The sequence below is a fragment of the Parambassis ranga genome, chromosome 6, assembly GCF_900634625.1.
Source record: "Parambassis ranga chromosome 6, fParRan2.1, whole genome shotgun sequence".
Classification (NCBI taxonomy): domain Eukaryota; kingdom Metazoa; phylum Chordata; class Actinopteri; family Ambassidae; genus Parambassis; species Parambassis ranga.
This window is the reverse complement of record NC_041027.1, coordinates 9,622,325-9,644,024: the sequence shown is the minus strand read 5'-3', so window position 1 is coordinate 9,644,024 and position 21,700 is coordinate 9,622,325. Positions and strand designations below refer to the sequence as shown.

The following is a 21,700-nucleotide window of genomic DNA, read 5'->3' as shown; positions in this document are numbered from 1 at the left end:
ATGTGTTTATGTGTCATGACGCCAGAGCTGCATAAAGTCTGTTTAGCCTACACAAGTTATTTTTTGCTTTCAGGGAAAGATGCATTTGTGCTTTACATTTCATGCAGCCTTTAAACATTATTGAAGATGCGATTGGTGCTGAGTGGCAGCAGTACAGGATGGAAGTGAATCCTCAGACTGATGAGCGCTCTAATAGGCCTGTCTAATGTATCATCGATGGATTGACTGCCGTCTCGAAGGAGACATTTCAGAGGGATTCCAGCAGATGAATTTCAGTGGTGGTGGTGGTGGTGGTGGTGGTAGGGGGAGAAATCCCTCACTTTGCTGCCGTTCTGTGAAAGCCAGCAGACTGAATATTGTCCAGTAGAAAGACGCCCTCTTCTTGTGCAGCCGGGATGTGCAAGGAGGATTTATTCCAAGAGGAATACAGACGAGTTGTTATATGCTTCACATGGTCGCAGCGTTTCACGATCCCTCTCTCTCGCTCTCTCGCTCTGTCTCTCCCTCTCTCCCTGTCCTCAGCCAATCTGCGCACGGTGACGCTGCGCAAAGGCAGGATCTAGTCTTGGCTTCATAATCATATTTAACACACCCACCCAGATTCACACATGCTACAAGAGGTGCGTTCTCTTATCCAGCATATACTCCCGGCCCTGCGGGGGGATTTCTGTCTCCTGCTACCTGTGCAAATGTCTTCTTTGGCTCGCCTCTGGTGTGATTTGTCGTGACAGAATTACGCATACCGGATCATCGTCCAGCTGTGGTGAATGAGAGCGCACACACGTCGACTACTTTTTTTTCTTTTTTTCTGTGGGACTTTCCATAAGAAACACTTAAATGTGAAGAGCTGCACTTCTTGCATGTTTCCGAGGCCGACTTCCCCAGCTCACCCAGGCTTCTCTTCTCCGCGCAAGATCGAGACTGGACCCAATGCGCGCAGTCGGACCACTTGAGCACGCACGTTTAACGGATCGTTCCTTCCACGTATCACAGCTGTGTGTTTTTGGATCCTACTTCTCTGCTAGCCTGTGTTCGTTATTAAATTATTATTGGCTGTCAGGGAAGGGGAAAGAGGGGACAGCGTGAAGAGGATGAAGCTTGCGCAAATCGACCGTTGGTCTGAAGCGACTCGACCTGTTTTACCTGGACTCATGCGGATGATTTTGCGCTTCTAAAAATCTCGAAACACCCGCGTCTGAAGGACTCTTGATGTTGAAAATACAAAGGCTGAACACTGAATCCTTTACTCAAGACGGCAAGCGAAGATGGGTCCTATGTATTTAATGTATATTTCATTAGATTGGCGTCCAGTCTAATAAACATAATCAGCGATGTAGTCAGCTTGTTCATCTGCGTGCTGATCATTTGCAGTAAATATTCACATCTGCTCAAAAGGGAGACCATGAAGATGATCCTCCTGCGTAAATTCCGGGTTTTGATCCTCATGGTGTTCCTTATTGCATGCTCGATGCACATAATGATAGACTTGTTACCAAAGCTGGAGAGGCACAGCAACAACGGCTGTTCCTGCTCCCACACGCCGAGCGAGGAGCCTCAGAGCTGGGGGAAGCAGAGCTGGCCTAACAAGCACACTCTGCGGATCCTCCAGGACTTCAGCAACGAGCCCAGCTCCAATGTTTCCTCCCACTCCCTGGAAAGGATCCCGGTTACCGGTGACAAATTGCAGGCTTTCAGGAGACTCGATCCTCAACGTGGTGACAGGAAAAGACAGTTTATACAGGACGCCACAGTGACCAAGAACATGCCGGTTAAAGGTTCAAGGCTGTCGGCTCTCTACGACCATCCCTTATTTAAAAGATCCCTGCCACCGCTGACAGACGAGGACATGCTGTTCAACGTCAACACGGACATCAGATTTGATCCTAAGGCAGCAGAGGATCAGGCATGGTAAAGTGTTTTTACTCCTTAAATCACTTTAAGTATGTCATTAGAGGCTGTAATGCAGTAAAAATGAACTCCTGTTTTAGTTTTTGTGAAATCACAACAGTGTAATCCTCCATCTGTGCCCATGTAGCTGATGCACCTGTCCCTCCTAACACCTGAAAATCCTCTCTCTGTCTCTCTCTTCTCTCTCCCTCCTCCAGGACTGGGGAAGGAAACATGGATGAGTTCAGCCCAACAGGGGAGCTGACGGCTGATTCCTACCCCAACTGGCTCCGCTTCCACATTGGGATTAATCGATATGAACTGTACTCCAGACACAATCCAGTCATCGATGCTCTCCTGAAGGACCTGGTCACGCAGAGAATCACCAGTGTCGGTGAGTCATAAAGAGCAACACAGGGGGTGACTTGATGGCTGGAACAAGCAGCAGGTGGGCTCCAGGGGTGGACGATGAGAATCACATATTTCGCTGAGGACACCACTGCTCGCACATCTTTCAGACTCACACAAGTCAACATGACATATACATTTTGGGGGGCGTTGATGCAGAATTTACACTGCATCGTAGTATCTGCCTATTAATGTGTCTCTTGTGTCTAATGCAGAAAGTTTAAAGGTCAGGTTCTCCTATCTGAGAAACAGTGTTGACACCCACTGAATCATCAAAACAGAGCAGGGCCAAAGACCGGATTACACATTCATATGCCGACTTTGATTTTAAAACAAACAAAAAAATCCTGTATATGAGCCAATCTTCTTAATAAATACATATATTTATGCAATAATACATATATGGCTGACTTGTACCATCACTAATATCACAGATGTGACAAGCAGGGTGATGGATGTCAGTGATATGGTTATGGTAGTCATAAGGGAAGATGATCAGGTAATTGTTCATTAACTTTAAAGCAATGTGTGTCACAGCTAGTTAGCATGCTGCATGTGCTGCAGACAGTGCTGAGAGCATTGTAAACAATGGAGCTGCTCTAATGAATGGTTACATAAGCTAAAAGATTATTTTCTGCATTACAGTCTGAAAAAAAAATAAGATAATGTGATGAGTTAAGCCGATAATATCCGACAACCAATATTGTCAGTGAAGAGAATGTTTTGTTATGGCATTATGAAGCTATTTAAAGGCTTACTTAAGAGTGTGTGATTATACATTTACAAACATAATATGTTTTTACCATCGTAACATAGTAATACTGGGCTCTAGGGCTCCACTGATATGTGTTAATTCCTCTCCGCTCTTCTATTCGTTTATTTTGGCTAAACCACCAGCGTGATAATGAAAAATGATCATATTGAAACAAATGTGAGTTCTATTTCATATAAAATAACTATTTAATTAAACAAAAACTACCATTTAGTGAGTGAAAGGATATTTGTTGGTCATTAAACCTACAGAACTAAGAGTTCTGTAAGCCTTAGTCATTCTACCTGGACAGGAAAAGGGGCCGTTTTAACAGTGGAAGCCACCCAAATAGCGAGAAAAGGGCGGCCTAAATTCTTACAAGCTGCCCAAAACAAATGTTACCCTCACACTCACACAAGTGGCCTAGCCTAGAAACACTGTGTGCCAGCGTAAGAGTAAACCTGAGGGGAATGTGTCCCTGTAGCATTCTTTGACAGGATCTACTGGTTAAAAGAAACACAAAGGAGTTGCTTAACTGACCGGCAAGTGTGCTCCTCTTTGCTGCACACACACACACACAGCTATGCATGAAAATGGAAGTAAGCTGCAGAACACGGCTGCACCTCATGTATTTCCATAAAGCGTCACAGTAGAATACATCAAGCCTCTGAGAACACCTGGTCTTGATGCAAATCACACGGCTACATTGCGGCTCGGATCAAACCACCAAACGCTGTGGCTTTTTGTCTGATTGACAAGCGTGCTGTAAATCTAGGTTTCCACATAAAACTGTAAAGATTGAGGAAAATGTAAGCAGATACCTGACAGAGGTGATAATCCTTGCTTGGGCACTTATACTGATCTATTTCTGCCTTTTTCTTCATTTTTTGGTGGTGGTGGTGGTGGGCGGGGGTGAGGGTTGTCTTCCTTGTTGGCTCAGCTCATCTCCCACATTCCAAGAGTGCTTGTAGACTCAAGGTCGCTCATCTTGCGCTCTCTGTAAAAAAAAAAAAAAAAGAGGGATTTCAGAGTTCAGGTTTATATGCCAATGACAAAAATTTAACCTGCCTATAGCAATGATTAAATACAAAAAGGAAGTAGGATTCGCTATGTTTAAAAATAGCATCCATACTTGGTAACTAGTGGAGAAATGTATGTATTTTCTGTCTTTCTGGTCTGGGTGTTCTCAGATTTTTTCCCTCTTTCTTCTGCTTTCTGGGTGGATAGAGGAAGCAGTTCTCAGCATCTCTTGTCAGCTAAATACATGGTGGCTCAGTAATTACAGAGTCTTAACACAGGCCTGGGGCAGAATACCAATAGAAGGCAACAACAGTCGTCTATTATCTGAACTTAAGGATGGGAGTTCTTGAAACTATTATACAGTGTAACCTCTTTGCAGATATGCAAGATACAGCGATCACATGTGATAGATGCTATCTGTAACTTCAATGCTGCAGTGCAAGAAGAGGCAGGTAACCATATTTGGCAACAAGAAGTCTCAACAAAGTATGGTTTGTTTACTTGTGTATGGAGGTGGAAATGAGACCTTATTTTCAGCGTCTCTGCTCTGCATGCATGAGTTCTTTACAATTACAGTCAGAGCTGCCGTCACACAGCAGCAGGTGAGGTCAGACAGACATTGATCTGCAAACAGTTTGCTTGTCCCTGTGACTCCCTTATGTAAAAATAAATGAAAACATTGATTGAGAAGGTTGTTCTGTGACAAAACAAAACGCCACAAAAACACAGTTTTCCATCGATCCATGTGGAAATAAGGCTGCACTGCTCCTTATATATATATACTCTGGACTGAGCCCAGTCCCACGAGTGCCTTCAGACTGCATTATCATGTTCAAAAAGGGAGAAAACATGAAGGATAGAAAGATGAATAGGAACACACAGAGACACAGAGAGATAGACCCTCCAGAGAATAGAGAGAGAGAGAGAGAGAGTAAACAGCAAGAGGAACAGAGAGCGTTGGGCGAGCACTGGCTGTCCTTCACCCCCTCACTATCCCTTCCCATCAAACAAACACTGTGACATCAGTGCTCAGTCTTTTCAGAGCTTGGACACACACACACGCACACACAAAAACACAACACAGCACAGTATGTATGCGAGCTTATATACGCAACAGTGCACTTCTCTCACATAGAGGAAATTAATGTTTCAGGCTTCAGCTGTGCCTGAATTGTCTCTCAAATGTAAACTAAACAATGGCAGCCCATGAATACTACACACACAGAATACAGTTGTAGTTTTGTACAGCCTGTGTAAATAGACAAATGGTCCGAGGTCTCACTGCATTCATTCATTCATGTGTGTTCATGTTAGTATAAGTGACTGAATTCATCAACATCAACATCAAATTTTCATTCATGTGAGTGTATTTAAAACCATGGAGAATATGTGTACATTTCAGGTCGGATTTCAGGATGTTGACAAGAAACAATATGGACCATGGTGTTATATTTATATTTATCGTATATCAGTGGCTGTCGGCATTCTCAGTGTGCCTTAAAACATCAGTGGGAATAGCTTGCATGAGGTTATGTGCATGTGTTATGTGTCTGGCCACTGCACATGCTTTTATCAGCCTGTCCTCTCCAGGAAAACATACCATGAGGTTGATTTAAGTCCTTCAAAACAGCGTTGTGTGCATATTTCTCTGGCCGCATCTCTATGTGTCCATGTGTCCTGATGGTAGCTGAACTGCATGTCGGGAGCGGGAGAGTTTTTCCTTGTAATATGTGTTTGTTACCGTGTTTTTTATGCCAAATTCAGCTGCTATTAAAAACAAAACAAGTGAAAACAAAACCGCTTGTGGTGTCAGGGGGGCTTGGTCCTCAGACTCAAAAGTGAAAGTCCGCTGCAACACACGTACAGCCTTAAACGTAACCATGGGTTGTATCTATTGACAGTACAAACTATGGACAGAGCTTTCGTGACATCACCCTTTTGTTTCTGAAGAGCCGCTTTGAGGCTCAGTGTGAGGCTCCGGGACGCTCTGACCGCCGCCATGTTGGCAGCGTCACGTCCGCCGAAACTCCAAATATGTACAAAGAGGGCGAGCACGAACAGAGTTTAGGGGGGCGGGCGATCGTGATATGTCAACCGTCTGTCGCTCAAGCAACAACGCCCATAATTATGCGTAATCTTAAGTCCGAATATAATTAAAACAAGTGAGTTTTAAAAAAATTCACCCCCAATACGATTGACACTAGAAGGGAACCTATCATTTGAGACCAGAATGTTTTTTTTGTACCAATCTTAAAACTGTTCTAAAAATGTTCATTTCTGCTGTGAAGTCAGCCATTTTAACATGGGAGTCTATGGGAAATTATTCGCTTTTGGAGCCAGCCCCCAGTGGTTGCGGCATGAATTACAAGTTTTGACACTTCCACATGGGCTTCAAGTCTGAGCCCCGAAGGTTGCTGCTTGGTCATATTTGATCATTTATATACACAAACAGATAACACCAACATTTTTGTTTGTGACTAATATCACCTCACCGCTGACAATAACAGCCAACAACACACCCGTCATGTTCACTTGCTCACTGTAATCCATCATCTCTTGTGTTTTCTGTAACTGCACTAAACTCCAGTGGGTCACTTTGTATCAGACCGTGCCATTTATTCTTTGGGATAAATTTGCACTGGCTGTCAGTTAATGTTAATAGCAGTGTTGTGTGTTTGACTCCCACAGCAATGAAGTCTGGAGGCACTCAGCTGAAGCTCATCATGACCTTCCAGAACTACGGGCAGGCGCTGTTCAAACCCATGAAGTAAGTTCTGCTTCTCAGCAAAAAAATGCATTTTATGTGTGGTGAGTGTCAAAAAATAGTTCCTCTGGTTAAACCGGCATCCCTCCTGCCCTGCCATGGAGGGAGTTCAGTGTCGAATCCGCCCTCTTTAAGAAAAAGCAATCTCTTCCGTATCGTGTTAAAGCTTGAGTGCTATTTCAGCATAAAACACCAACTTTGCAGCTTTTTACCTTGACTGACTTCCTTTTCTCGCATCCCACCACCTACTCATTCTCCTCACAACATCAATCTCATTTCCTCATTCTCCTCTCTAGCGATATCAAATTGCTTTCATTTCAGCACAACCTTGATATTCGATTGAAGGCCGACATCATTCTGCTGTGTCAGAGCCAAATGTTGAAGAGGCATTTCACCTCACAGGGCTTTCAGGTGACACATCACATTCTTTAGTGGCCATGCTGGAGGCGCCCCCCCCCCCTCCTCAGCCCTCAGGCGACACCGGCTGTGCCATGAATTATCACAGATTCATCTGATCAGTTTTCTGTGTTTTGATAATGTCACACTATCTCGGCGGCTAAATGTCACAGTCTTGTTGTCAGCGTGAGATTTGCATTCTTGTTAGGAGAGGCTAAATGAGTATTGTAGCTGATAAGAGATGCACCGTGGAAACCATATTACCTGCATTGTTGCTTTGCTAGTCTTTCGGTCCGGGATTAGAAGGTTGATTCGTGGATAGATCAGAATACATTTTGTTGCAGATTGGGGTTGGGCGATGAGACGAATCTATTAAAGTTGCCCGCCAGTGGTGCAGTTAAACGGGCATTTAGAGGTCATATTATGCTTGTTCTCTGTGGAGTCATTTCATTCAACAGTGCAGTTGATTAATGACAATGAAGCTGGTTTTTAGTGGTCGCTGCCTGATTGATCTGTGCTGAAAAGCCTCTTCTATTTAACTTGAATAACTACTCTCAAGCAGTGATGCACATTTTCATTACTTATATATGATCTTTTGATCATTAAAAAGGTGCATGCTGTGGTGTCCTTCATCTGACTGGCAGCTTTTCAAACTGTGCACACGTATAATGGTAGATGATTGGAAAATTCACATTGCGTATCAGAGCTTTGTGATTGGGTGTTCCCATCATCTTTATTTGTTTATTTGAGCTTTAGATGGGGGGGAACATCTGCATGTTTTCATTGTGAGTGTGTTAACAGTTTACTCAAGAAACAACAAAGTAGGATTTCCACTGTATTTCGTAATAATAATGTGGAAATGATCTTTGTGTCATCAGGGAGCCAATGTAATGGACAATTCAAGTGCAGGGTTTAAGGTATTATTTAACTTAAATGACTTTCTTTAATCTTACTGCTAAAGGCTGCAGGCTCTCAGATGTCTCATTTGCTAGCTCGGGGGCTACATATTTTGGCGCTTTATGATTTGTTTCTTGCCTCATCTCCTTTCTAATCATATTCCAGTTATGAATCTGTGAACTACAGTGCAGCGAGAGGTGAAGGGCAGCAACACTTACTAATCCTACCTAGGACACAACCTGTAGAGGAGGAACTGTAAGTATACCTAGTGGTAATAGCTGCAGCACCGGTGTGAAGAATTTGATTAATTCACATTTCCCCTTTGTCCACACTGTCATATTTATACGATAACACACCCCAAGAGAAGTGCCCTTTTGCTCCTAATCCCACCGCGATTAGTGGATTTAAATGTCAACCGTCCTTTGTTATGGTGATTGTAATTTAATTGTGGGTTAATGGTTCTCTATACACAGGCTGTTGTCTGGCCTCTGCATGTCAGCATGGAGAGTGGGGTTAAGCCTGTGGATGATAGGTAGGAGGGAGGGAGGAAGAGCTATTCAGAGACTGTTGTAATTACTGTTTCAATCGTACCACACTAAGTCAGGGCAGACGCAACAAGCCTGAAATCATCCTGACAGGTCTGAAAAGAGGGGAGAGGAGAACGAGGTGAGAGGAGAGGAGCGGAGAGTCAGGAGAGGTGAGGAAGAAGGATTGGGGGAGACAGGGGGAGGTAAGGAGGAGAGACAGACGAAGAGACGTGGGCAGAGAGTGTTGTCAATACACGCACACAGCAAAAATCCACAGATTATCTCGGTGCACTGCCTCGAATTTGAATCCAGGCGGAAATGTGAAATGACAATTTTCTGAGAAAAGCACAGGGCGATGGGGTTGGATGTAAATCTGTTGCTTGACAGTTGTGGTTGTCAGAGCTGCCGTGATGTTTGATAATCCTGAAAAACGACAAGAGCCAAAAAGGGGGGCTTTTTTATTCCCTCCTGCTCGGATGCACTTGACTTTAACAAAATAGGGCAACCCATGCTGGCATTTGTGTGCTCATTTGGACTGCAGTCGGGGTCCTGACAGATTTGCGCAGTCAATCCTGCTACACACGTACATCTTTTACCCTTTGCAGAGATCACACATGCCAACATGCACACACACCCACATCCACTTAACACCCAACATCATCTCCTCATTCCCAAATCTGCTGGTGTGTTTCCACATGGTGCATCAAAGAGACAGAGGATGAGAGATCAAAGACTTCTCTGGCTGTGCACTTCTGCTCGGTTCCTCTCAACTCTAATGCAAATGTGTACCAGGCAATCAGGCAGCGAAGGCAGGCAGGCATGCATGCGGTGTCTGAGTAACGATCGACCCTCCAACCATCCATATCTGTGGAAACCTGCACCCTTGCTGCTTCTCTCGGCTCCTCTGTCTCTTTCTCATTCTTAGTATTCTCTATCATTCCTTCTTTGTGTGTGCCACTTTGCAGTTTGTTTTTCTCTCTCTCTGTTTTTTTTAAAGCACAGATGCAGAAACAAAACTCTGCATTGATGCTTTCTCATATGGTGACAACATTCTGCTTTATGTGAACTAAACACTAACTGAGATTTCACCATCGTCTACCGAGACAGAACTTGTCCGCTATGATGTAACAGAGATGAATCAGAAGGAGTCTGTGGTCCAGTTTTCCAGACATGGGATAAACCCAGTCTCAAGACTAATCTAACACAAGACTTGTTTTGCAATGTTTGCTGAAACCTGTAGGATCAGAGAAGCTCTCTGTAATGCTTCCAGCTGGTGCCCGAACCTGTGTTGCCTCATGCAGACAGATGTAAGCATCATTGCTGTGATCTCTATCGCACAGAGAATAACTTAGCTTGATGACTAAGCTTAATTATCATCCTCGTCATTCATCTCATCTGCATCCTGTGACGGCCATGGCCAGGCCTGAAATAACCATGAATTACGGCCTTTCCATCAATTGTACCTTTATTACTGCAGTTTATGTGGGTGGGTATCTGCTGAACAAATGTGGGTGTGAACACAGGCCTTGAAATGCACTACTTGGTCTTGAAGAGAAAACATGATACAAAAATGCTTTACTAGAACAATGGTTGCTTAAAAGATTATTTTTGTATTCGTTTCTGATTCTTACAGTCACATGAAAATAAAGCTCTCTGAGAATCAAAAATACAGAAGATAACAGAAAATAAACTGTTTGATGCAACCTTGTTTCATGCAAGTATTATACCACAAAATCTGGATTTAATTTTAGTATTAATAGCAAACCAAATGGACACAAGGTTGTTTTAACTTTGAACTAACAGAGGACCTCAAATAGGACCTTGAGGTACACCACCAGTGGTTATTTTTTAACCCTACATGGTAATTTTGTGCACATTTTGCATATCATGCCCACTCATGTCATACTTTCCTTTTTTGCCATTTTACATTGAATGACTTAATGAACACTAACACTACACAGCATGAAATGACATGACAAATCCATACACAACATGACTTGGCGTTTAACCAAAACACTGTTAGGTGATTCCAAGCTGGGTTAACTAGGGTTTGTGTGACAACTGTGTTTCCATCCAAAGTGGAACTCTGTTTTATGATTAGCTCGCTGTAATGTAGCCAAAGGGTCACCAATTACATTTTTCTGGAAATGACTACAGTTTGAGAATCGCTTCTTGCCCCTGGCAGCATAAAGAAGAAAAAAAACTCTTTGAAAAGCTGCAGTCCCTTTGGGAGGACCCCTCCAGCAACAAAACATTTTGTACCTTCAAAGGCTTACCTTCAAGTTCAAATAATACTAATACATATAATGTGCCTTTTGCTGTCAGAAATGTCCATGTACCTTTTAGTGCAACTATAAAGGTACGCAGGTAATACCTTGAGGGCCGCTTCATTACAAGGACCTGTGTGCACAGAAATAGACATGGACGCTGAGTTTGAGTCCCAGCTGTAGCGTTGTACTTTATAGTACTTAGAACCTGAATCTCTGGTAGTCAAATCATTTCTGTTCTGTTCTCTCTTTGCCTCTTCATTGTTTTTTTCTCTCTCCCTTTCTTTTGTTTTTCTGTCATCACATTTTCGTCACTCTGTGCTGATGTGAACTGCCGAGGCATGATTGTAATATTTACAGTGAAATTAGTCTCGGAGCACACAAAGCCCATTAGCTGATGAGCGCAGATGATCGACAAAGGAAGGCGGAGGAAGGGACTGATGATTGATATAATGATGGTCTTCCGCTCCTTCTTGCTTCCACTTAATTGTATCGCTTGTCAATCAGCCGACTGGTGGCTCAGTCACACGCAAATCAATTGCAGTATTCCTAGAAGAGATATCTGCTCTTTCTGCTGCCCCTCCTTGCCCAGCGATCTATATCTGTACCGAGTCGGGCCCATGAGTAATTTTTGATTGACATGTAGTGGAGACAAGAGACGGGAGCCGCATAATGTCACCTCGTTTGTGTCAATAACATATTGACAGCAAGGCAAATAACAGCCTGGAGGAAATGTCTGAGTTAAATGTGAAATATTAGCTGGAAAGAGGCTGCTCATAAAAGTTCACGTTGTATCATCAAGCTGCATTAGCTGTGCGAAGACCAGTCGAAGAAGGAGCTTCATCTATAGATGTTTAGAGCATGTCTCCACAATAATTCTTATTATCCTTGCTAAAACGTGGGCCGATTTGTCCTTGAGTGAGGCAAAAGATAAACACTTAGAAATTAATAATTAAATAGGACAGTTTAGAAACTGTTTCTGTACGTATCCATAGAAAGGACCCCAAACAAATAGAGCTTTGTACACTCTGCTGTGTTTTTGCCCCTTATTTGTCATATATAGATAGATATATATATATTTGTTCCTTTTTGTTTGTCAGTGTGTGCATGTATGCTTGTTTGCGTGTGATATTGTATTCACAAGGTCTTCTGCGCCTCAGCTTTGACTTTCAGTCAGGAAATAAAGGGATGAACTGCCTCAGGACAAGTCATTCAGAGCACAGATGATGAGTGGAGCTCTGTTTGGAAAGAGGAAATTCAGAGCACAGTGGCGACGCCAGGACTGGGGGGGGGGGGGGGGGGGGGGGGGGTAGAAAGTACCATGTTAACCCTTAAACAGCCGGCCCACAGCGAATATACAAACACTTTGAGACCTGCGGTGAACCAGGACTTAAAGCACTTAAACCCTGTCAGGATATATACGGTACATATAATAACTGTACAGAATATGACAAGTGAATGCTTTTAAATCTAAAAGCCAAAAACAGACACTATTCAGAAAATGAGATAATTATCGGCACATCTCTCCGCTCACATTTAAGCCTTTCGTAATCAGATTATGATTCTACCTGGAATGCAAATGAGAGACAGCACGCACACGTTCATAACTGAATAGTTTAACCTCATGTAAATTCACTGACTGACCTCAGGAAAGTTCTCTTCATTGCTGCTGTACCACTGCTCCTGTTTGGTAGTTGAATAATTAATTTAAAATTATCGCCACTGTGAGATGTGTGATTTAGCAGCACTTAAGACTTTGCAGTGCCTAATATTTTGACTGCTGCTCCCCCCCCTCCATGTTATGATTGTTTCACCAGGGGTATTATTGTGCAGCTCGTGCTGAAGCAAAGTGTTGATGACAAAAATCACTGGAGGAACAGAACATGAGTGTTGGTGACACCGGTCGCCGTGTATGCTTGAGATGAAATTTGCAGTTGCTGAACATATTTTTTCAGAGTGCAGTGGAGTGATACGTATGATCAAATGGAGCCCTCAGGCCTAGTAATCTGACCCCCTTACCACTTTCCCTGCGGAGGCTGTGACACACTGTAGGCCATTGGTGCACCAGGATCATGTAGAGAGCACAGCCGCACTGTGATTTCCTCTAAAATGTGTGAGCTTGAAGAGAGATGGAGGAAAAAAACTGACAGCACTATATGATGCTACTGATGCCTAAATATAAGAATATGTAGTTTTCACTGCTGGAGGTTGATACACATCTATTTATCACTGTAGTGTGTCACAATTAAGGTAAAGCTATTACAAACATTTAAAAATATCCATACATTCATGATCAACATTGGACAAAGAGGTGCCTCATGCACACTGTGTTATTCAATAATAAAACACTGCTTTTTATTCAGACTGTAAAGCTGCTCCAAAAAACAAGTTGCATGATTTCCTTAATTAGTATTTTTTTTAATGCATCAAGCGTTTTGTGCTTTCAAGTGCACATCACCGAATGTGAATAGCCTACATGGAAAAGCTTTTTGCTCACATAATGAGCCAAAATGAAGCCTTTTCTTCTGTCACACAGGTCTTACAGCTTCCTGTTAATGAATTCTATGTTCTGATGTAAAAAATTTTAGTAGACATCAGCAGAGAAAACTCAGAGCAGAACAGCCTGTAATTAAAACGTTAGGATGATACTGGACTACTACTGATAATAATCCCCTTAATATGCTGGCCAGACGTCATGGGCAGTATGGGCAGTAAAGAAGGGCAGACCTATGGCTCGCTGCACTATGGAAAAAAACCATCAGCAACAGAAGCTTATGCAACTAATCTATGGTCTAGTGGGGATGAGGGAAGCTGCATCTGAGCAAGTATCCCACTCTAATAATCTGTTAATGTACCGCTGGCTGTCTGCCATCTATAGTAAGTTTAGTTCTGATTCTGATTAATCAGCCATCATGATTAATGTGGAATGTAAATATTAGTAAGCCAGTGATGTTTGGGTAATGTATTCTAGCACACAGTGCCATTTTAATTAGTGTGCTTGATCAGCGGCGTCATTACATTTGACATGTTAGCGTTCACTCCATTTTTTTTGACACTTTTTTTAGGCTAAAAACTCCACATCAGCATCAATTCTTCTCACGACTTCCTCACTCTGCACCGCTGTCGCTGCAATTGAAATCTCAGTATGTGTGTATACGTGTGTGAGACTGTCACTGTCTTACTTCCACCTCTGATGACTTTGGACATGCGGGCCCAGGCTGTCACACTAGCCATGCTATAGTTGCCTAGGAGACAAAGAGAAAGTGGTCATATTTCTTTGTCTTTTTGTGCTGATGTGTGTGTGTGTGTGTGTGTTTTGATACAGCATGAGCACCACTCTGCTTTTAGAGTGTTACGGCCAATTCCACACAGCTCAAACCTTCCAGGAGCAGGAATGTCTTGACGATATTATCAGTCAACTGCCCCCTTCAGGTAAATGCTATCATCTCTAATGCTGTGCTGAAGGAATGATAACACAGTGTTGCAGCCAGCAGAATTGACAAGCCAGCATCCAATCTGCATATCAAAGCCTCGGCTAAATTCCTCTGCCATCTGTGTGTGTGTATGTGTGAGTGTGTGTCGGCGCAGTCTCCAGAGTTGCGCACACACACTCTCACGTGTATGCATTTTAAACACTGTGTTGTCTCAGAGGCAGTTTGCTGCTGGTCTGTTGCAATCACACTTCATCCCTGATAAACTCATTGTTTCATAAGAATAATAAAGCTTAATTACTTGCTGATAAACATTTCAAAAAGCCTGATCCGGCTCTGTGTTTCTGTGGGAATGCTAGCTTTGATACCATCTGTCATCTTGTCTCTTTGCTTTGAAGGAGTTGCCACTCAAAGGCAGGCTTTACTCTGTCTCTGTCTGGACACTGTACACCTCAACTGTTGATGTGACAATAGCAGCAGACATTGATTCATCTGGCCAGAACCCGGCCCGCCACGGTGCCATTCTTATTGAGGACCAGATGCTGGAAGCAGAGGCACAGAGGGTGTTTCATGACTGGAAATGAGCCTTTTATGTCTTCCCAGAGTCAATGAATTCAGGGAGAGGAGGACAGTGTCATGTGTCCTGTATTTGGTGTTGCATGCTTGACTTAAGTGGAAACATCGGCACTTTGCATGCTCAGATTGCAACTTTCAAAATCACACCTGAGAGCCAGTGCATGATACATTTATAATATTTTTATGATGTGGTTATAACGATCAGCTAGGATCTAAGACTTGTATAATGCTGGCCTTACTCTCAAACTAAAAGATAGTGAACCAGGTCTTGCAAACATGAGTGCACCACAATGCACTCATTTAGTGGACAGAGTTTTGGAAACCTGTCTTCCTGTGAAGTTTTTGGCAGCTGTGTAAAATCCAAATAAAACAAACTCCAGTCCCTTTAACTTCAGCCAAGAACCCTGGATTGAGTTTCTGTGTTGTTTATACTGGTTTAGGAGCAAGTGAGGAACTAACCCAGTCTTTGTTTCACTCAGCTATAACATGTCAGCATTTATCTTTGTATACTATTCAGATTTTGCAAACTTCAATAATTGTCCAACACAGATTTTCATCTATGAGAAACAGCAGCGCACACACATTTTCACCTGTCCTGCTCCAGTAGGTTAAGGCTGAATAAACTTGAGTTTTAAAGGTAGGGTAGGAGATTTCCTTCTAATGCACTTTTTGTTAAATTAGTGTAACTTCTCTTTAGAATCCGATAGCAACCGATTAGTTCGGCAGTTTCGCTTTAAAACAAAGAATATTAATCATGTGTGGAAGCTATAAAACGCTAAAAACATCAGCCAATCCTACGAGGCGCCCCTGCGCGTAGAGTTGGCTGGTTGTCACTCTCTTCCTGCTCTGCGGGCACCAGAGAGGTATGTGCATGATGGCCAAAGTCACAGACTGGTTGCGAGGCGTGGCTTCGGGGTGAACTCCGAGAGAAAGAGGCGTGTGTTTACTTTCAAAATCTGGCTGACTCTCACTGAGTTTTCAAAATCTCCTACCCTACCTTTAAGAAAATACACCAGATGTGTTTAAGATGAAAGCAATGTTTATTATATTGATCATAAGAAGTGTCCAACATTTTATACAGTGTTGGAGCTTCAGTGGTTTGCAGCAGAGCTCAAGGTTTCTTCTGTGATCTTCCCTCTCACTTTCACCTTCACTAGCCACATAAAGCTCCCAGTCTCTTCACACTGTCCTGGCAGCAGAAACTGATCCCTTTTATAAGCTGTAGTTAGTGTCAGGGAAAACACCTTAAGGGGATCATTAGTCTGTAATGAAGCAGGAGGTAAAATACCATGTTCAAACCGTACCTTCCCCAACATTCCTGATTGTCAGGTTTAATTATAGCACTGCGAGGTCTTCAGCTGTTTTTTCCTTCATTTATTTCATTTCTACAACCTCTCTTTTTTAGTAGATGGACACTCGGTGTAATTAGGCTCACTCTCCCCCCCTGAAGAGTCGCCCTCTGAGGGTGGAATGTGCAGGAACATGGCATTATGAGGGCATGTTGTGATACGTAATTAGCAAACAGCAGAGTGGTGACTAAGGTTGGAGTGGGGAAGAGGTTGTGTGAACCACAGCTGTCAGCGCTCTGGCTATGGTATAGATTCAGATTAAACATCTGTTTCCCACGTCTGCATGCTGCATGAGCTTGATTAAAGTTCTGCTCTTACAATGCAATATCTGCATAACCCCCCACCCCGCCACTGACATGGAGGAAAAGAAGGAGGTTGAATAGTCAAAACAAGTGATGCAACCGACCTTAGATGGGAAGATTAAAAAGCCACACATAACACCCAAGTCTCAACATGATCTGCTGCCGTGCATGAAACAGGATTTTGTATGAGTCTTCTCTCAAACAGCACCGATTATCTAACATCAGGAAATCATTAAAAGGTGATGGTAATTTATTTGTTTTCGATGTGCTGCTCAGGCACAATGATAATCTAACACTGTCCAACACTTAAGTTTCAGTACAGCTTCTAACACCGTTCACACTGGGAAAATCAATCCAGCTAGAGTGGGATTCGTGCTGTATCTGGATACATCTGGATACATGGATGGTTTTTTTCTGAGTCTGAACAATGCATATCCGGATATATCCGGATAGATCTCGATCCACCTCTCGGAGGTCAGAAAAAACTGAAAGAATGAGTGACACAAAAAAATTCATGACGCAGTCCTAACTTGGCCTTAACGGACTCTGTATATTACGAGGCGCCACCTAGTGGTTTGGAGGACAGCAAACAAGCCGAATAAGCTGGATTGAGTTTAAAGGCTATCTGGATTCAATCCTACTCTAGATTGACTTTCTCCAGTGTGAACAGGGCCTAAGTGTTCTCATACTCCCTGCTGTAGACTACAGTAGCAGCCACATTTACACAATGTGACAAAGTGAGAGCACATGCAGTGATACAGGGTTATGTTCTCACTGTTCAGAATAAGAATCAGACAAATCACCTGAATAACATTGAGTTCTTTGTGCATTGGCCGCATATAGGGTTCAAATATACAGTGGCGTATAGTCAGTGTGTAGCAACGTGTAGGAGGGGCTCATTGCCCTTTCAATTCTGGAACAGCTGTCACAGGCAACCTCCTCCAAGCATGGGGATCCCCAGCTGCACCCAGACCACTAGTCCTGGGATGACTTCAGGGCCTACACTCAACTTTCTCTGCCTGGTAGTCTCAGCTCGTCTCTCCTGGATTTACAAGATTCTAACCCAATCAATAAAAGAAAAGCCGGACCCCCCTGAAGAGGTTGTATTTGCAGTCTTGACTGTTTTACAGCACTACCAGGAAAAAAATCTCCCATCAACAACAAGCTTCTCTACAATTGTCTTGGCTGCAGTCCCACCATGAGAGATTTTACATACACTACACAGGAGGTATATAAACATAGCCCATTTCAATTGCTTTAATATTCCAACCAGAACCAACACTTCCTGGAGTCAATACTTTTCTTTTTAGCTGCTCCGCTATATTAGTGCTGAACAGTATGCAGCTGCCTACCACAGCAAAGTTGCTAAACAGTGAGCTGACATAACAAAAAGCTGGTAAATCCTTTCACATTGCCACACTTTTCACATTCTAATTTGATACTTTGTTGTAACAGATATTTAAATGTCGAATTCTACAGCATAATAATTTCCTCATCTCTTCAAATGGAGAGCCGGCCAATCATTCCATCGTTTTTAACGAGAATTCAGCCAAAAGAAGAACAAAAATGACTGAGATTACTTGAATGTTGGGAATGTTTTGGCCCCATACCATCTCCCCAGTCCTACAGATTATTAATGTCAGTGGGGTGCGGATAAAGAAAGGATAAAGAAAAGACCATATGGTCGGCCTCACCAAAGGATTATGATTTGTTGTTGTTTGCAAAAAAAAAAAGAGAGAGAGACAGAGAGGGGGAGGAAAAAGTGACTTCAGCATTGTTAGGCCCAGCGAGGAGAAAGCAGCTTGGCAAAATGGCATGGATTAGTGTGCTGCAAGAGAGAGCATGCTTTCCTACCAACTGTGATGCTGTGTGTTCAAGTTAGCCGGGTGCAGGGCTTGGAGAGGAGGTGTTTGCCCAGCGCTTATTCAAATATGAGCTTTGGAGCCTCCGTTCTTGTCCAAGTATGAGCTAACTTCCAAAGGGGGCGTGGCTAAATCATCATTCAAGGTAATGATCCGGTAAAATCATAGCCTAGAGTCTAACACAGGGCCGGGCTTTCACCTTTAATTCTGCATGTCCTCCCCTAATTCACTGTCTATGAACAACTCAAGCAGGCAGGACCACTTAAACATGCAGCATGCACCACGCAAAACACTCCCTCTTCTAAATATAAGAGTACAGCTCATAATTTATTAGTCAGTCTGAAGAGGGGCTTTTACATCTGACATAAGGCGTAAGGAAACATTAAAAGCAGTTTGCTTGAGCTCTCAGCCAATATTCAGCCCTTAATTTGGCAGTGCAGTAATGGAAAAGCTGCAGTTAAGTGCAACAGACTTAAGAAAAGGCTGCATATTAAAAATGTAAATGTACACAGATCCCCTTTTTTCTTATGCATTTTTTATTGCTAAATGTTCATGCATCTGTCATGGTGTGTACATCATTTGTTACTGTTGCTAGCTGCATTTCAAGCCAGTTTTTCTCAAGGCAGAAGAGGAATTGGCATGTTACAATAAGATTTACTGCTTGGTTCTCTTGGAAAATGCGTGACAGCACACTGACAGGCAGTGTGTGTGTGTGTCTCTATGGGCAGTTGGCTGAGGTGCATTTTCTCCTTCTTTACTCACACAATCTGTTTGCTAATGCAAGTCATACAACCATCTGCATGTCAGGCTTTAAAACAAATACAAAAAAAAATCTGTGGATTATAGAATTTGTGTTCCTTCAAACAGCCCCACCTATATTTGAGTGAGAATTCTTTTTCACGTCTGTCTGGTTTCATGTGATCATTCCTCCTGTTCATACCGGCCAATGAGAGATCTCTTTCCTTTCAAAGTAAGAGAGTTGGAGAATAAAATACACAGTCTGTGCAAAAATGCATTCCAAAGTTCAGCCAAAGCTAACACGAAGCAGTCAGAGTCAGCTGGGTATTTTTATGATGTGCATTTTATTAGCCTTGCTAGCAGCATCTCTTTAGAGTTGGACTCCCTATGTTTCATTTTCCCATTATGCTAAAAGGGATTTCTTTGGGACTGTATGGACAGGAACAACCATTACTGTGATCGAAAGCTGCTTCCATGCTCACACAAACATCTACACTTTCATATGTTCTGTATGCCACAGTAAGCAAGCCTGTCAGTGTGATCTCCCACAGGCGCACATCGCCTTCGGCTCATGTTTCAGCACTTTTTAGCTTGTTTTCCTTCGACTCTCATCCTCATGCTTCTCCTGCCTCTTTTTTTTACTCTTTACTTTGTATTTCCTCATTCACCTCTCTGCCTCTTTTGTAACCCTCCCTAGGCAATTTCCTGTTTTTCCTCTGTCCCTTTTCTCTCCCCGTCACTTCTTTTAACCATCACCACTTTTTCCTTCCAGCCACACCCCTCAATCTCTGGTCTTGGGAGAATTGAAAGCGAGAGGAGAGCAATGCTCTCCCTCCAACAACAACACCTTGGTCCTCTCATTTTCTCTTGATATGATACGAGTGATTCAGCTGGGAGAAACAGGCTCACTGTACACTGTCCTCTACTTGCAACTTTCTTGCGTCTGCATACAGACATCGCGTTTCTGGAAAATCTGAATCTGTCGTTTATTGTTCCTCCTCTTGCAAAACTTGTTTTTCTTTGCTCATAAAACCTTCCAGACGGTCCTTATAAATATTTAACAAGGTCAGTGTTGTATTGTACTTTCCAGCAGCCTCCATCAGTTCAGTTTCCTCTTTTATCTGAGACGTTATAATGGTGGAACTATAAAAAAAGAGGTGGTTCCTCTGAGGACAAAGGGGTAAGATGCACCCCTTCCCTTTGTTTTCTACTATTATGTACCAGAGATCTGATCCTGTTTATGTGATAGTGCCAGGATAACTTCATGTTCCATCTTTTTATCTCTACCTGTACACAACACACTCTCTGTGTCTCTTTTTCTCTGTAGATTTTTGCATGCAGCTCCAGTTTGGAGCTTTTTCCATCCCCCTGCTGCCTCTGCATGACCTGCTCATGGCTCCAGGGTTTTCCTATGTGTATTTATTGTGTATTTATAGGCGCTGAGCGCTGTTTTCTATCTGCTTATCAACAGCCACCGTGTACCCCACCCACCAATTTACCCAGACACAGCCCTGGGATTTTAGGACACCACAGGCCCTGGCTGCAGTCACTCAGACCTTGATCCCTGTCCTCCCCGTCTCTCATTCGCTGCTTTTTTTACAAAACTGTTCCCAAATCCTTTGATATGTGCCCTGATGATTTATGATTTTTTTTGGCCACCCACCCTTTTTTTATTACTGCTTGTAACCATCTTTTCATGCTAACCCATTTTTTTCTCTGTCTCACATTCTCTCTCATTAGTCTGCGTTCCTTCACTGCCATTCACAGTTTTTTCCCCCCTATCCCAGAAACAACAGCCTAAACACTTTTTAGGTATGAGGTGCAAGAACTGTAATCTGCAGGGATGTGTCGGCTATAAATCAGACGTGCTAGTCACCTGCCGTGTTGTATGTTGCCAAATCATATCCGTGCACGTTTTTACACAACCTCTGTGCTTCTGATATTGCAACAACATATCAGGTCCACAAAAAAAAGTGGAGACACACAGAGGCGCTCATGTTGGATCATGTTATAGTGGCACACCACCGCCTTCTTAGCCAGGCGGCAAACAGTATAATTAGACTAATTGTCTCTGCAATAAAGTTCAATCCAGACATGAAAGAATTTAGAGGGGGTTGCATTACTAATTACTCACATAGTTTGGAGCCCATGTTCAGAGAGCTGGGACAAAGACGTAGGTTTAAAAGTTGAGGACTGGCGCAGTGGTTGATGGTGGGTAATTTTAAGCCAGAATTGATTAAAGAAACTCACAAGTTGAGGCACAGTTAAATTAAATTGTGCACAGCAGGCACATGATGAAAAAAAAAAGCTCCTGGTTGTTTATAGTGTGACTCAGGAATAGAAAGACAGACAGCGAGCGAGAGAGAGAGAGAGAGAGAGAGAGAGAGAGGAGCCAGATAGGATGAATGGTTCGTCTCATGTCTAATTCGGCTCCACTCTATCCGCATCGCAAGCAATTTAGAATGAGACGAGACGCTACAGGTGAATGAAAATTACTCATCGTTACACAATTTAAGCTAAATATA

The 21,700-nt window shown here is 42.9% G+C and overlaps 1 protein-coding gene across 1 annotated transcript in view; it reads left to right on the top strand.

The window, feature by feature from the left end:
- Positions 1-601: 601 nt before the first annotated feature.
- fam20cb (FAM20C golgi associated secretory pathway kinase b) overlaps positions 602-21,700 on the top strand; it is a 41,290-nt gene continuing 20,191 nt past the window's right edge. The window contains exons 1-3 of the mRNA XM_028407921.1: positions 602-1,908; positions 2,106-2,281; positions 6,755-6,833. Of these exons, the coding sequence (XP_028263722.1) occupies positions 1,403-1,908; positions 2,106-2,281; positions 6,755-6,833 (761 nt within the window). The 5' untranslated portion in view covers positions 602-1,402. The remainder of the gene's footprint in view (positions 1,909-2,105; positions 2,282-6,754; positions 6,834-21,700) is intronic.